This window comes from Lontra canadensis, unplaced genomic scaffold (assembly GCF_010015895.1).
Source record: "Lontra canadensis isolate GAN:19392208 unplaced genomic scaffold, GSC_riverotter_1.0 scaffold68, whole genome shotgun sequence".
Lineage (NCBI taxonomy): Eukaryota > Metazoa > Chordata > Mammalia > Carnivora > Mustelidae > Lontra > Lontra canadensis.
The window spans coordinates 9,679,883-9,696,415 of record NW_022631062.1 but is presented as its reverse complement, the minus strand read 5'-3'; the positions used below and the strand labels follow the sequence as shown (position 1 = coordinate 9,696,415).

Below are 16,533 nucleotides of genomic sequence, written 5' to 3'. Positions count from 1 at the left end.
TAATCAAAGCCAACCACTGGGAAATGTTGGCATATCCATGTGACATAATGTCACTCAAGTCTAATGGGAGTTGGATCCTGAGGGAGAAGCTCTATGTAGTATTTTCCATTTCTTTCTAGAGAAAAGAAAGTTCTGACTGCTCAATCTCCCTTCGCGCCTCACTGTCTTATCATTCACAGGACAGACTGCCCGCCTTCTGGATGACTATTTTTAAGGGAACCTAGTTTTCTTGCTTGTCTTCTAAAACTTGCCTGGTGTGTCAAACACACCACCACCTCTGAGGCCCAACCAGCCCAGGGAAACGCTGTCTTCTACTTGGAAGGAGAGCCTCTGTGGGGGAGTGAGATGACCTTCACCAGTGAGAAAAGCAACTGGCAGCTATCCCAGTGTCATGGAATCAAGTTTTCTCTGTACTCCCTGCCCATGGGCTAGTTTAAAAAAAATAGCAAAAAGAGAGAAAAGTTACATTCTTGACTAAACTCAGTTAACCACCTTGTGATCAGCCGGGCTTGGCTCACCTGGGAAATGCAGGGAAAGAACTAGAAGTCACGATCCAAAAATGTGTACTAGGTGACCAGATGGACGAAGGTAACTGGAACGCCAAAAGCGTTCTGGGAGTGTTAAAAACTTGAGTTTTCTCCCTGCCGTCACCACGAATTTAATAACCTGCACACCAAGGTCACTAACACTGAAGCTGTAGAGAAGTCCTCATAACAGATGTTCATCAGCCTTAGTATCCGCATGAAAAAGGAATTTAAGAATGAAAGTAATTCAAGCAGGAGGAAAAAGAGACGGCCTGCTAAAGCCATCAATAGTCCCGCCAACGGCAAAACCAGCTAGAGGAGGTGAAGGGCTGGGAGGAACCCTTTTCGTGCAATACCCCAATGGTTCTCTTACTCGGTGTGATTCACAAATGCCTGTATTGGCTAATTGTAAATGTCATTTCTCTCAAGGCCCATAAAATCTGGCCAAGAGTCATGAAAAGGCTAAGTATCATTACGGTAGAATGACGACCACCTTTTCCCGTCTGGTGGAAAAGCGGAGTATCCAGAAGACACGGAACGCAGCCTAATAAGAACACAGTATGCCGTCCTGCTCGGCGATGCCTGCTCTGTGATTTCTGGTCTGTGATTTCTGGTCTGTGATTTTAAAAATAAACACACACACCCCCGCCCCGATGAGGAGGGGAAACGGTTTACTTACTTTACACTGAAATCCAAATGTCTGGGGAAATCTATTTTGCCTGCAAGGATTTTTTGATAAATGCCAAACGGGTTGTCATCGAAAAACGGAGGGAACCTGTAAGAAAAATAAACAGCTATTTTTAGCGGAGAGCGAGCACAGAAAAAATATCTCTGCTTCGTAGCGAGCGGTATTTCTAGAAGCTCGACACAGACAGGATGTTCAGAAGGTCACCCCCCATCAGACCAGGAGTGACGTTCTTTGTACTCTTCAAACATAGGGTACTGTGTGGCACACAGTAGGTGCTCAATAAACGTGAGCAGGGCAAAGGGAAGAGGACGTGTAACACTGTGTCCTATTCTTTTCTCTTTGGTCCAGGTAGACCATACGTCTGTAAGTAGCCAGTATCTGAACCTCCATACTAGAGGAGTTCACGTAGGTCACACGTAGGGAGCTGGGCGAGAGCAAGGCTGGTTCCTAACTTGCACTTTGGGCCATAAAGATCTAGCGCATCACAGTCTACAGCCTGTTTTTATAAATAAAGTTTTATTGGCAACGCGGGCCTGCTCACTCACTTAAGTATTACCGTCTATGGCATAGTTATCAGAAGGAAAGACTGTCGTCCTAGCACAGAAACCAACAGACATGTCTTCTCTAATACCTTGAAATGGGGGAGGGGAATATGAAATAAGTTACACAAGAACATACTGAAAAGTGCAAAGAGCTAGAAAAATCAAAGAAAATACAGAAGTTAATCAACATGGGCCAGATACCCACCCGTATGCCCAAGGCACAAGCTGTACTTCTGCTCAGAATGCGGAAGGGAAAGACCCTTAACTCAGAAGGACACTGGTAATTGGATCCTTTAGAAGGAGAACGTCTAATTCCCTGAAAGAACCACCGGCCATAGCTTATAAAATGGCATTTTCAGGGGAGCCTGGGGGGCTCAATGAGTTAAAGCCTCTGCCTTCAGCTCAGGTCGTGATCCCAGGGTCCTGAGATCGAGCCCCGCCTTGGGCTCTCTGCTCAACGGGGAGCCTGCTTCCTCCTCTCTCTCTTCCTGCCTCTCTGTCTACTTGTTATCTCTGTCAAATAAATAAATAAAATCTTTTTTAAAAAACGGCGTTTTCATGGGGTGGCTCAGGCAGTTACGCGTCTGATTCTTGATTTCAGCTCAGGTCATGACCTCATGAGATTTTCTCTCTGGCCCCCCACTTTGCTCATGGTCGCTCCCCAAATAAATAAATAAAATCTTAAAAGAAAACAAAAAAAAGAGGGAGTTTTCCATTGATATCCTGATGGAAGAGGTCAACTGTCAATAGGAAAAAGAAAAAAAAAATTCCTGTTGATTTCAAATCAATTTCTGACATTTTAAAAAAGTAAGTAAATTAAAAAAAAAAACAAAACAGAATATAGCGAGGGCAATGGTGGTCTCCAAAAAGGGACATCCACGTTCTTACCCTGACCATCTGAGAACGTGACCTTATTTGGAGAAAGAGACTTTGTGAATGTGATTGAGTGACACATACTGAGATGAGCTCATTCTGGATCAGGGTGGCCCTAAATGCAATGACAGGTGTCCCTGTAAGACACAGAAGAGGAAAGACAAACATAGGAGAAGCCCCATGAGGATGGAGGCAGAGAAGGGAGGAACATGGGCATAAATTCAGGGACTCCTGGAGCCCCAGAAGCTGGAAGCAACAGGAAGGACCCTTCTTGGAGCCTCTGGAGGGAGCACAGCCCTGTCCCACCTAGATCTCAGAGGTCCTACCCCACCTGGATCTCAGGGGCCTTGCCCTGCCTGGATCTCAGAGTTCTGGTCTCCAGAGCTAGAGGAGGACAAATTCCTGTGGTTTTAAGACACCTCGTCTCTGGTCATTTTTTGCAGCTGCCGCAATACACTCCTACGGATACTTCCTGGATCTCTTGGCTTCTAAGTTTTTAGCAACACCCATTTCTTTGTTCTGTTTATGCAGGCATCACTCCTGGATAAAGAAAGACTGGGGACCTGTTTGGAAATGGGACTGTGGGTGCCATTTTGGTTTATGGTGGACCCTAAATCCAATGATACGGTCTTTATAAGCAATAGAAGAAGAGATTCAGAGAGGAGAAGCCACATTAGGACAGAGGCAGAGACAAGGAGGGATGTGGCCACCAGCCCAGGGATGCCTGGAGCCCCAGAAGCTGGAAGAGGCAAGAAGGACCCTCCTTGGAGGCCGGGGAGGGAACATGACCCTGGCCTGCTTGGATCTCAGCATCCCTGCCCCGCCTGGGTCTCAGAGTTCTGGTCTTCAGAGGTGGGAGAGGATGGATTTCCATTGTAAGCCACCATGTTTTTAGCCATTTGTCCTGTCCACTACCGATATATAGAAGAGACACATTAACTCTGCATTTGCATTATAGAGAAATGAAAAACTGAAAAAATGCAGAATATAAAGTACCAAAAAAGGACATTAAGGGGAAAGCTGAGGGAGAAGAGGGAGGTGAATAAGGACAATGGAAGACACTTGGTCAACGTGAACGTGTAGCCGTGCGTGATAAAGGCGTGAAACAGCTTTTTTCTTTGTGACATTTTAGCTATTAATGGATACACTCTGCAGGGAGCAGAGGCCCCGTGCTGGGAAGGCCACAGCAGAATCTCTGAGCCGCTGGTTCTTTGGGTTTCATTAGTACAACGACTTTGGCCACTGTCGGCTTCTAGCGTTACGAGCTTCCCTGTCCTGAGACGCTTCCCTGTCCTGAGACGCTGCCCAGGCCAGGCTCAGAGGAAAGGTCTATACACACCCGCCGACTACGCCTTCCAGTTCATAGCTCCCGAGTCGGCCGCTTCTGGTCGGCCGGATGCTCTAACAATGGCTAGGGGGGTCGGACTGCTTTCTTGAGTGGCAGCACCGTCTCAGGATTTCATCAGGGGGAAGGCGCACGTTGACAAACGGCCTGTCAAACACCAGGAGAAAACGTGTCCTACATACCTAACAGCCTTTATTGGACAATCCTTAAACAAAGTGTTCTCAGGAAGCAGGCATTGCGGGGATGTATCATGGGGAAGGTATGTTAGCAGTGGTTTAACGAGTGGGAAAAAATGGTAATAAATGAGCAGTACCAGATCTTGCCCGAAGGAAGAAGCAGAGAGAACAGGGATCTGAGAACGAGCAGTGCCCCAGGCATGTGGAAAGCGCCCTAAGAAATCTTCAAATCTGTCTTTTATCCAACAGAATCCTTCCAGTTCTCCAACAAGCATTCAGCGCTCGTTATTTAAGTGAGCTAAAGAGATCCACGGAGCCAGCGGCGTGCCAAAGGACGACCTGCCCGTGGGCACGTAGGAAGGTCGAGAGTTTCCTCTCCCAGCATCACGCCAACTTGGTTGTTGTTTCCATCCTCGCTCCATGAGGACTTGGCCATCTCCGTTCTACCCACCCACACCTTCCAAGAGAATGGATTGTCCAGAAAGAGGCGCCCTAATGATGGTCAAGGCGGGCAATGTGGACATGGACTCAAGAGAAAAGAAGGAAGAGTTTCTGGACGGAACACAGAATGGGGACGTGCTGCTGGTTCACCATTTTTGATGTCTTCCTCGAAGACCCCCTGACGTGGTACATGCGTAGAAAACGTAAAGCCTGTGTCCTTCATGAAAGGGATAAGGACAAATAGCTGGGCTGTGCAAGGATGGACGGCAGAGTGTAGAGTAGGAACAAGGACACTTTGTCTCAAGTATGGCAGCCATGATTCTCTGTGTGGGGTCCCATGGAACCCTGGGGTTCCACAAGTCTCATTCATGAGCTCTGGGAGGGCTTTCCCCTCCCCCCAGAATGCAGCTCTGAACGTGGATGCATTTTCTTCATACACCTCCAGCAACCGTGGCCTGGCTGGTGTGTGTGTGTGTGTGTGTGTGTGTGTGTGTGTGTGTGTGTGCGCGCGCCTGGGTTACTTCCACCTGGTGCCAGGGAAACATGGGCAGGAGAGGAAGCAGCTGGAGGGGACAGTGAGGGAAATTCAGAGGTGGTCCAGGGGAAGTTTGAAGGTTGAGTCTGACAGAACTTCAGAGGGAACCACGGAATGCCCAGGAGGGACTGGAGAATCTTGTGGTATGTGCACGGACTTGCGTCCTGCAAGAAATTCCTCCAGAAAGCCTTGATGCCTTCCAACGAGGAATGGGTAAATGGAAATACATTCAGCGTTTTGGCTGGGATGGGGTTTTAATGATTCATCATCAATTATTCTAGTAGAGCCTCACAATGTATGAGATCTTACTTCACTACTTTCTGTTCTACTCCTAATATTATAGCGTATGATAATACAAACACACGATGAGAATATGAGGAACATTCTACTTCTAATATCCTAATACAGCATATTCTAATGCTTAAATGAACTATACCGTAATATTCTAATCATTCCAATAAGTATTTCTGCATAATAATCCTAATATATTCACTCTAATACATCCCAATATTACATTCTAATTTTATTCGATTTTAATTCTATTTTAATTCCAATACTTTCCTTCTATGCCATCAATATTGTTTTCCAAACGTCTGTTGACTAACTGTAGCTCACAGTAGTATATTCTCTATGTAGAAGATATCCTACTCGAATGTACGGTAGGAATATGGGGAAAACAGAGCTGCTGAATTTCATTTATTAAGCTCTGGCCGCCGGGGGTTCATTTACTGTTAAACAATGCTGACCCCTAGTGGTCAGTAATATGAAGGAAGGGAGCTGGGTTGCAGGACGTCTGAGGGGGAATCTGACGAAGACCGGCCCATCCACATCCCCAACCGTTGTTAGTCTGGATGGATGGGCCCCGTGAGTGATTCATGCTAACTTTCTGCTCAGCTTGGGACTTCACAGGCTGGGGTGTCTGTCAAGAAATTCGGTTCTGTGTGATTTGCTGGACACGTCTGGGTGAAGAGAACAGACGATGGATGGATGGGTGGGGGGGTGGACAGACAGGTAGAGAGGATAGATGGATGATGGATGGATGGATGGATGGGTGGGGGGGTGGGTGGATGGCTAGAGAGATGATGGATGGATGGGGAGACAGATAGAGGGATGGATGGATGGATGGATACATATGGATGGATGGATAGATGGATGGATAGGAAGGACAGACAAACAGATGACAGACACACAGACAGATGGATGGATGGGTGGATAGACAGGGAGGATGGATGGATGGATGGATGGACGGATGAATGGATGGACAGACAGGGAGGATGGATGGATGGATGGATAGACAGGGAGAGATGATGGATGGATGGATGGATGGATGGATGGATGGATGGATAGACAGAGTGGATGGATGGATGGGCAGAGATGATGGATGGATGGATGACAGAGAGCAGATGGACAGATGGATGGATGGCTAGACAGGCAGACAGAATAGACAAGTGATGGATGGACGGATGGATTGGTAGATGGACAAATGGAGAGACAGATAGATGGACAGATAAATGTGATAACAGAGAGGTGACAAGAGATGACAGACACATAGATGATAACAGATGATAGATATATGAGTAGGTTGTTGATAAACCGATAATAGAGAAATATAGGTTTTAACAAGACTCCACTCTGGCCACACCCTCTGTGCAGAAATACACCTCCTTCCATCATTCTTTCCAACTGAAAGGGAAGGTTTCCAGGCAAAAAGCTCTGGTCTTGCCCTGCACAGAATCAGACGTCGAAGTCATTCGGGCTTTGGGTTCAACTGGGGGTAAACTCCAAGCACCTGCCAAGCGCCCCAGCAGGAAACTGGCCTGAAGAAGGAGGACAAAGGACAGGGCAGGGAGGGCGGAAGGAGGCAGAGGGGCCGCACGTCCGAGGGCCCCCAACCACTGTCTTGGCACCTCGCAGACTGGCTGTCTGTGAGCTGCATCAACAGAGAAGAGCCCTTCCTCCGTGGGACCAGGAGGAATCCCCACGTCTAGGATCTCTAAGCAGGGGGATGCATGCTTTATGTTTCTGGTAGAGGAACATCACACCTGCCACGTGCCTCCGCCAGGCTGGACTCCTCAATCACGGTGATACCGTGACGCCCATTCAACACCTCTGCTGTCCAGATGTGGGGAAAGCAGAACCTTGCTAGCCTCACGCCAAGAAAGTACGGGCACACGCTCTCCTTTCTGGCATGTGACTCATTCATAAAGTCCTAAATCATGCAATTTATGTATCTTTATCAACACGTATGGTCATTACCTGAGCTCTCTGCCTTGCTCCAAAAGAGCCCATGTAGAAGACCTAATATTATAGTCATGGGAGGCAAGGACATTTAGATAGGAGAAAGGTTCCAAATGCTGGGGCTTCCTGTGTGTCTCCATTGCTGTGCTGGCACGGGGAAGCCAGCACGGGAGGACATCATGGGTATCTGCCACCAAAAGCACTAGACGTCCAGCAGCAGGGGAGGGAAGCACTGGAGAGGACACGCTGACCCTCCTACTCACCCTGAGTGCATCTCAAAGATCAGGATGCCGAGCGCCCACCAGTCCACGGCTCTCCCGTGGCCTTTGCTCTGGATGACTTCAGGGGCCAGATACTCGGGCGTTCCACAAAGGGTCCACGTCCTGGGGACAGAGAAGGGCATAATGGAGAGTTAGGAGTGCCGAGTGACTGCGTGTATCTCAGAAGGACTGAATGTGACAATGATGTCGGTGATTACCACGATGCCCTATGCCCACCCTGTGGACACACTGTGCTGGACAGACACTCCGCCGTTGTCTTAGAGGACTTGTTCCCTTACAAACACTCATTAACCCACACAGAACCGAAGGAACGTCCTTGGTATCCCAGCCTCACACTGTGGCTGTCGCTTACCGTGGTCTACTTAAACACAAAAATGGCACGGTATCTGTTTTCCCATGAAATGATATGGGAAAGAAGTCAAGAATTCACTCACTAAGCCGTCATGAACCTACATGTCTTCTCCATCAACAAGCTAGTGCTCGCCTCCAGAGGAAAGGCAAATCCACCGCTAATGGCCCTTTCCACCTGCTCCCAAAAACCTATGTGTTTTCAACGTTTCTGTAGGTTCAAGGTCATTTTCATCTCACCAGTGGCTTCTAGAAATCCTTAGATTAAGAGACACTGGGATATTTAGGGTTTAAACAGGGTAGGGGGCTTTTTGAAAGGACTGTCTCTGCAGAAGGGCAGACACTTGCCAAAAATTTAGCTTCTAGCCTCACCTCGGGGACAGTGGGCTAGAAAAAAAGGGATGCTGACCCCTCCCACCCCCACCAAAACTAGACCCAGCCCAGACAGTGGAGCTTCTCAAGGTCAGCTGTGTTGGGTTTTACTCTGGTCACTCCTCCCCTGTGCTGTCTCGGATCTCTCTTTTTCCCAAAAGGTAAAAATGGAGCTCCTTTCCTCTTGTCCTTATAAGAGAATTCTCCTTATACTTAAAAAGAGGCACTATGTTTCATTAAAACATAGATGTGTCACAGGTGTGTCACCTTTCTGCTGTAATCTCTAAATTTTACGGTCTATGGAAAACGCAAGACCGACTGTCTTCATTTTCTCCCAGTTCACATGCCTCAGCATGGAGGTGAACCAGAACTCACCTGTAAAAATGACTTTTTTTTAAAAAAGGTAAAATTCCAAGTATCATATAAATAAGTCCTGAGATGTAACGAATGGCATGTTGGCTGCCTAATAAGACCGTGTTTCACATCTAAAATTTACCAAGAAGACAGAATTTATGTGTGTTCCCACCACTGCAAAAAAGTGGTAACCAGGTAAGATGATCAGATGTGATCACGAACTTGAGTGTGGAATCCCTTTACAATCTGTATTAAATCACACTATGCACCTTTTGAAAAACCATATTGTACAATGTCAATATGTACAATTTGTCGATCATACCTCATTAAAGATAGAGGGGGAAAAATGATGAGGACACGGACATGCACAGAGGGAAGACCACTGGGGACACAGGGATGGCACCTACACTCTAGGAACCACATGAGGTGACCTGAAGCCTGGACAGAGGCTCAGAACAGACCCCTTTCTTGGGAGCCACTGTGGGACCATGGTTCTGCAGACACCTTCATTCCAGAACTCCCAACTTCCAGAACCGCGGGAGAGTACCATTGACCGAAGCCCGTCAGTTGGGGTGCTGTATTGGCAGCCCCGGGGAAGGAACGCACTCCCCACCACACCGTCCACACACACACTTTACCCTCCTTCCAAAGCACCTGTGGGCTCGTCCCCACACGCTCTATCTGGCACACTGTGTTGTCTGATGGTGGGGGAAAGGCAGACATCTAAAAATACAACTTCGGAGCTCAAGATGGCCATACTGATTTCCACGTCTGTTTCTAAACAGCTGACCAGCCCTCACCCGCTAAGACTCCGACAGATGAGAACTCATCTCTAAGGCAGACAGTGGTGGCTCGAGAAGAGGAAGGTATGGGGCTTCCGCATGTATGGAGTTCAGGTCCTCCTTGTGCCTTTGCTCCTTGGTCAGCAGGAAGGAAAGAGTCGAAAATGGAGACCACGTCATGCCCATTGGGATATGACCCAGAAGGGCCAGTGAGGATGTGGGGAACAGGGATCCCTCATGCATGGCTGGTGAGGAGGCAAGCGGGTGCAGTCACCATGGAGGACAGTATGGCGGGCGCCTGCGAAGTGAAACCTAGCATCATCGTATGATCTGTGACGCCTTCCACTGTACACCCGAAGGAAACAAAGGCAAGAGTGTTGAAGACATACTTGCACACCCATGTTCAAACCAGTGTGACTCATCACGGTGGCCCAAAGGCAGGTGCCAACCAAGTGCCCATCAGTGGATGAATGGATCAAGAAGACGGGGTCCAGTCACACCATGGAATGTGATTCAGCCTCAAAAAGGCATGACACGGACCCCTGCTAACAACGTGGATGAACCTGGAGGACATGCTTCTGAGCGACCTCAGCCAGACTCAGAAAGACAAATACTGTACGATGTCATGTGTGCGGGTTCTCCAGAGCAGGGAAATGCAGACAGACAGAAAGGAGATGGCAGTGCCAGGGGCTGGGGGAGGGGGTGGGGATCAAGTATTTCATGGGGACAGAGCTTTACTAGGGACAGGTGCAAAATTGTGCAGCGGGATGGCAGGGATGTTGCAGGATACCACAAACGCATCTGATTGCAGTGAACCGTGTCCTTCAAAATGGGGAAGACGGTCAACTTTATCCTAAGTAAACTTTACAATGATCTTTATTAAAAAGTGCAGAAGCAGAAGAGGCCAGGCAGAGCAGGGTGTCCTCCAAGGAGGGAAGATGCAAAGACAAATGTCTGATGAACAAAGTCAAGGAAAGGGAAGCAGGACCTCGGCAGAGGCTGGACAAAGGCTGGGTTTGGAGAGGGCCTGGGAATCTGTCATCCTAGAGAGACAGCTGTGTCTGGTTGGCACTCTCCTGCCAGGGACAATGTTGCGTGGGGTTCTCCACTTAGCGACTGAGACCTTGAGCTCGAGGGCAGACCTGCGTCCTTTTTGCCAATGTATGGGGCAGGTCCTTCATGCTGGACTCCCAGGCTGGTGGCACGCCCAAGGCTGCCTGAAGCTAGCTGGAAATCGAGCTCTGGGCTCATGTTAAGAGCAGGTGAGGTGGCCACAGGTCATTATATATGCATCAGGTACAGCGTCTCCCCTTGCATCTGGAAAGGTTCGTTTCTTTCTGGCTCTGTCCTAGCATAAGAGGCACGGGGGAAGGCTGTGGAACCTTCTAGTTTCTGAACTTCCCTACATAGCCCAAGACTTGTTTAGAGGAAGGCCCTCCTGCAAATGGCCCCGGTGCATCGTGGATGTACACAGAGGCATAAACATCTAGAGAGCTTTGGACGGTGGTCAACATGGAAAGATGAGACAAACAGCCCCTCATGTTATTCAGAGGCCACGGGTCCAGGCTGTGAATTATCCATGCCCCCAGTCATCTCTCCTTCTGCTCACACAGCTCTAGAGAGCAGGCAAGGTTACACCTGATGTTCTCAGTGTTCAGTGTTATCAGTTCCACTATGGCGAGGAAGGGAGACCATGTTAATGAAAGAAAGACCGGATTCTCTGCAAGGTATGTGTATTGAACTGTATTAACCTCCCATTGCCTGCCAGGGCGTCTATATAGGGGCAAACCCTATTCCCCCAAAAGTCCTAAACCCCAGAGCCTGTGAATGTGATCTTATTTGGAAATAAGGTCTTGCAGATGTAATCAAGTTATGACGATGTCATATTGGACCAGGATGAACTAACTCAGTAACTGGTGTGCTTGTGAGAAGAGGGAGAGACAGAGAGATCTCTCTCTGAGATCCCTACCTCACAGTGAGTGGGCAGCCATCTAAAAAAACCAGCAAGAGTCCTCACCAGCAACCAAGCTGCCTGGCACCCTGAGCTTGGACTGCCAGCCTCCAGAACTGTGACAAATCAATTTCCTATAAGGTAGTCAATCCTTTCAGATTAGGACCCCACTGTCTTGACCTCATTTAACCTTAATTACCTCCTAAAAGCCCTATCTCTAAATACAGTGGCCTTGGGAGAGTTAAAGCTTTAATACATGAATTCTGGAGGGACATAATTTAGTCCATAGCAATGGTGGTGATAGTGATGGTGGTGATGATGGTGTAGATGGTAATGGGGATGAAGGTGATGGTGATGATGGTGATGGTGGTGATGGCTGATGGTCATGATAATGATGGTGAAGGAAGTGGTGATTTTAATGGTGGTGATGATAGTGATGATGATGTTGGTGATAATGATGGTGTAGGTGGTGGTGATGGGGATGAAGGAGATGGTGCTGGTGGTGATGGCTGATAGTCATGATAATCATGGTGAAGGAGGTGGTGATGATAGTGATGATGATGGTGGTGGTGGTGATGGTGGTGGTGATGGGGATGAAGGTGATGGTGGTGATGAGTGATGGTCATGATAATCATGGTGAAGGAGGTGGTAATTTTAATGGTGGTGATTATAGTGATGATGATGGTGGTGGTGGTGATAATGATGGCTTAGGCGGTGATGGTGGTGGTGGTGATAATGATGGTTTAGGTGGTAATGGCAGTGGTGATGGGGATGATGGTGGTGAAGGTGGTGACGATGGTGATACTAATAATGGGGACGATACAGTCAGAAGCAACTTATGTCTACTCAATGCTTAGTATGTGCCAGGAGCTGCTGGAAGGATTTATTTCCAATTAGCAGATCCACCCATTCTTAGCAACAATCCTACAAAGTGGGAACAATTCTCCCCTCCCAGATGAGCAAAGCAAGGCATACGGAGGTACGAAACGCCTGGGTGGCTCAGTGGTTAAGCAGCTGCTTTTGGCTCCGGTCATAATCCCTGCATCAGGCTCCTTGCTCAGTAGGGAGTCTGCTTCTCTCTCTGCTTGTCTCTCCCCCCACTTGTACTCTGTCTGTGTCTATCTCTCTGACAAACAAATAATATTTAAAAAAAAAAAAAAAGACATACAGAGGCAATTACATGTCTGACCTGAGCAGCCCAACAGTATTTGCGGTCCTACTGCAGCAAGTATCCCCACAGCTCCCCTCTTCATTCTTCATCCCTGCTCTGATGTGATGCTCCCATTAAGAGAGGCCGATGGTAACAGAAAGATCGGAGTTGGCAGTCACAAGATATCACCACTGGGCAGTTGTGGGAATGTGGGCAAGTCATCTTCCCCTCAGCGCTTCTGATTTCTCATCCATACAAGGAAGACGTGGGGTGGATAAACTCTAAAATAGTGTGTATGTGTGTATGTGTATGCATGCTCGTGTGAGAGAAGCAGACAATCTGGCCGATTCCAGGATCCTGGGCATGTCCCACCCCTGCTGCGTCTACACAGCATCTGGGAGTAAACTGGTGGTTTCTGACGCACCAGTGCGAGGGGAGGCAGGAACACCATGAGGCAGCACGAGCAGACAGGCAGGGCTCAGGACAGTATGGGGACATGGCCCTGGATCCATCTATCCTGCCTTCGGGCTCTACACTTTGACAACACAAGGTAGCTCATATATGTGAACTCACACACTACATGGCCTTTCGCATCTGGCTTCTTTCACTTGTGATAACGACTTACCAGGTTCACGGATGTTGTGGCTTTGTTACTGTTCATGCCTGAATAACCATCCGTGGGATGAATATACCTTCTGGTTGGTTTTAACCAGCTCACACAACAGATGGTCTAGTTTGGGGGGTGCAGACCAAACTGTGTCTGGAAATGGCCAGATGCTGAATATATTGAACAGATGATATATTTTTACTGCACAGAGACTAAATCGGTATTAAGAGGTATGCACTGGGATACCTGGGTGGCTCGGTCGGTTGGGCGTCTGCCTTCGGCTTAGGTCCTGAGATTGAGTCCCACGTTGGGCTCCCTGCTCAGCCGGGAGTGAGCTTCCCCCTCTCCCTCTGCTGCTCCCCCTCTGCTTGTGTGCTCTCCCTCTCTCTCCCTCTAACATAGAAATAAATAAAATTTTTAATAAATAAGTAAATATAAGTATTTATATATATAATATATATACAATATAAAATAAACATAAAAGGCATACACTGCCGTCCACTGCAGCCAAACTATGTCAAGAGCCCAGATGTCCATCAACAAATGAATAAAGAAGATGAATAAAGATGAATAAAGAAGATGTGGGGTGTGTGTGTGTGTATATATATATATACACACACACCATATCTTCTTTATACTTTTAAATAAATATATCTAACTATTTGCAAAAACATGGATGGAACTAGAGGGTATTATGCTCAGTGAAGTAAGTCAGTCAGAAAAAGACAATTATCATATGGTTTCACTCATAAGTGGAATTTAAGAAACAAAACAGATGAACACAGAGGAAGGGAAGGAAAAATAAAATCAGGTGAAATCAGAGAGGGAGACAAACCATGAAGAGACTCTTAACTCTAGGGCACAAACCGAGAAGGTTGCTGGAGGGAAGGGGATGGGGGGATGGGGTGTATCTGGGGGATGGGCATGAAGGAGGGCACGTGATGTGACTGGCACTGGGTGTTAGATGCGACAGATGAATCGCTAAACTCTACTTCTGAAACTAATAATACACTCTATGCTAACTAATTGAATTTAAATAAAATATTTTTTTAAAATGACATGCTCTGCCAAGTGACGCTGTCTTGTTCTATTTACTCCCAAGCCCCTCGTTTACTTTATAAATAAAGTGTTATTGGCACACAGCCACATTCATCTGTTTACATATTATCTCTGGCCATCTGTGTCTGCAGCGCTCACAGAACCCTGCTCCTGCAGCATGAGGACTGCTGTAGACAAGACGTAAACAAACTGTGTGACTGTGTGCTAATAAAACTTTATTTACAAAACACAAGTGGTGGGCCAGATCCCATGACCTGTTGTTTGCTGAGCCCTGGTGCAGAGGAAAGAATGAGAGAGAGAGAAAGGGATGGATTTCAAAGCCTGGCTCTCATCTAACAATCTTTTATAGCTTTGGTTTTTATTTTCATGAAACAAAGTCCCTCACCAGTTTCACAACTTAACTTGGGCTCGGTTCTCTGGCTGGTTTCCTAACAAAGGGATTAAAACATCTAAACCCACATCTTGGGCTGGAACATTTCAACTACAGGGTTGCATACCAAGGTCAGCTGTGTGCAGTACTGCAAGGACTTGCTTCTGTGGATAAATGCCATGGGTAGGGAGGGTTTCCAGGTAAGCAAAGAGGTACAAGAATAATTCATAAAAACTAAGTAAAAACCCATGGCCTTAAATACAACTACTGAAGTTTGGACTCATCATTTGCTTTTCTCTTGAAAATAAAAAAAAAAAAATGTGATTTTAATTCTGTCCCCCAGGAATTCCTTTTTTTTTTTTTTTTAAAGATTTTATTTATTTATTTGACAGAGAGAGAGTACAAGTAGGCAGAGAGGTAGAGAGAGAGAGAGAGGAGGAAGCAGGCTCCCCACTGAGCAGAGAGCCCAATGCGGGGCTCAATCCCAAGACCCCGGGATCATGACCTGAGCTGAAAGCAGAGGCTTTAACACCCTGAGCCACCCAGGCACCCCTGTCCCCCAAGAATTCCTAGAAGCAATGAAACCCCCACAGTGAGGAGCACCTCTTGTGGGGTCTTCAAATACTATTTCCCACCAACAGTGCCCAGAGTTCCTTAAAGAAGTGATGACTCCAGGACAGAGGAGAGATATATACAGCGACCCGGGGCTTCCTCTAGTCAATGAATGCAAGGAAGTTGTCAAAGCCAATGGAATGCTGGCAAAAGGGTCCAGGGGCTCCTACAAAGATGGAACTGTTGTTGCCTTTTTAATCAAGGCAAAATTCACAGAACATAAAATGTGCCATTTTATTAACTTTTTAAAGTTTTTTTTTTTTTTTTTTTTTTACTAATCTCTACATCCAATAGGGGCTCGGACTCATGATTCCTGAGATCAAGAGCTGTGACTGATTGGAAGAGTACTCATCTGAGTCAGCCAGGCACCCCAAAACTTGCCATTTTAAAGCAAGCCATTTTGGGGCATTTGGTGCATTCAGAATGTTGCGCAACCACAACCTGTCTAGATCAAAAACCTTTTCATTGACCCAAAAGGAGAGTCTGAGCCATTATGTGGTCACTCCCTATTAAGAGGAGGACAATTTAAACACAGAGGAGGGGGAAAAAAAAAAAGATTACCTTGAATTAAAAACACATGCGATTGTGTTTTCTGAGTGTTAACAGTATTAAAAAAAAAAAAAATGCAATGGCCCCATTTGAGTCACTAAGGGCCAAGGTCATTACTCTGGAAACCCTTAAATGAGCTGAATGAATGCAGGACAGCCTTCCTGCTCTCATGAAGGGCGGTGTTTGAAGGTCACCCAATGGGTGATGAGGGGAAGGGGCTCTTTATAGACAACTTCCACCTGAGAAATGCAGAAGGACTAGCCAAGAAACAGTATCGGCATTTTGTCATTTTTTTCAGAATGGAGGCACAAGCAGTGCCCCTAGTGGGACCTAAGACCACAGGTCACCCGGTGATGGTGACAGAGTGGACAGTGGGAAGAGAGGGCGGGCAGGGAACAACCCTTGGACCCACATACGCAAGGACAAGCACCTACTATAAGCTTCTTGATATCAGGCAAAAGGAACAACAAAAAACCCATCACCATCTGCTTCTCAAAAGCCAAAAAGAAAGGAAGGAACAGAAGGGAGGACCCAATGAGCCTGAATTTAATCTAGTTCGAAGATCTAACCACTAGCTCACAAGAAACACCGAGGACAGAGGAACAAGGCAAAGGACACCATGAAGAAGCAACCTACCCAATCTAGATCACGGGGCTTCCTATGGGGCTCAGCTCCAGTTATTTCACAAATAAATGGCACTGGTCCAAAGGGGAAGCTGAAATGGGTAGTTTATGGA

At 47.1% G+C, this 16,533-nt stretch overlaps 1 protein-coding gene across 3 annotated transcripts in view; it reads right to left on the bottom strand.

The window, feature by feature from the left end:
* PRKX (protein kinase X-linked) overlaps positions 1 to 16,533 on the bottom strand; it is a 73,910-nt gene that overhangs the window by 9,395 nt on the left and 47,982 nt on the right. For all 3 annotated transcript variants that reach the window (XM_032880237.1, XM_032880235.1, XM_032880236.1), the window contains exons 4-5: positions 7,626 to 7,745; positions 1,204 to 1,299 (exon numbers count right to left, since the gene is read on the bottom strand). In XM_032880237.1, coding sequence (XP_032736128.1) covers positions 1,204 to 1,299; positions 7,626 to 7,745 — 216 coding nt within the window. The remainder of the gene's footprint in view (positions 1 to 1,203; positions 1,300 to 7,625; positions 7,746 to 16,533) is intronic.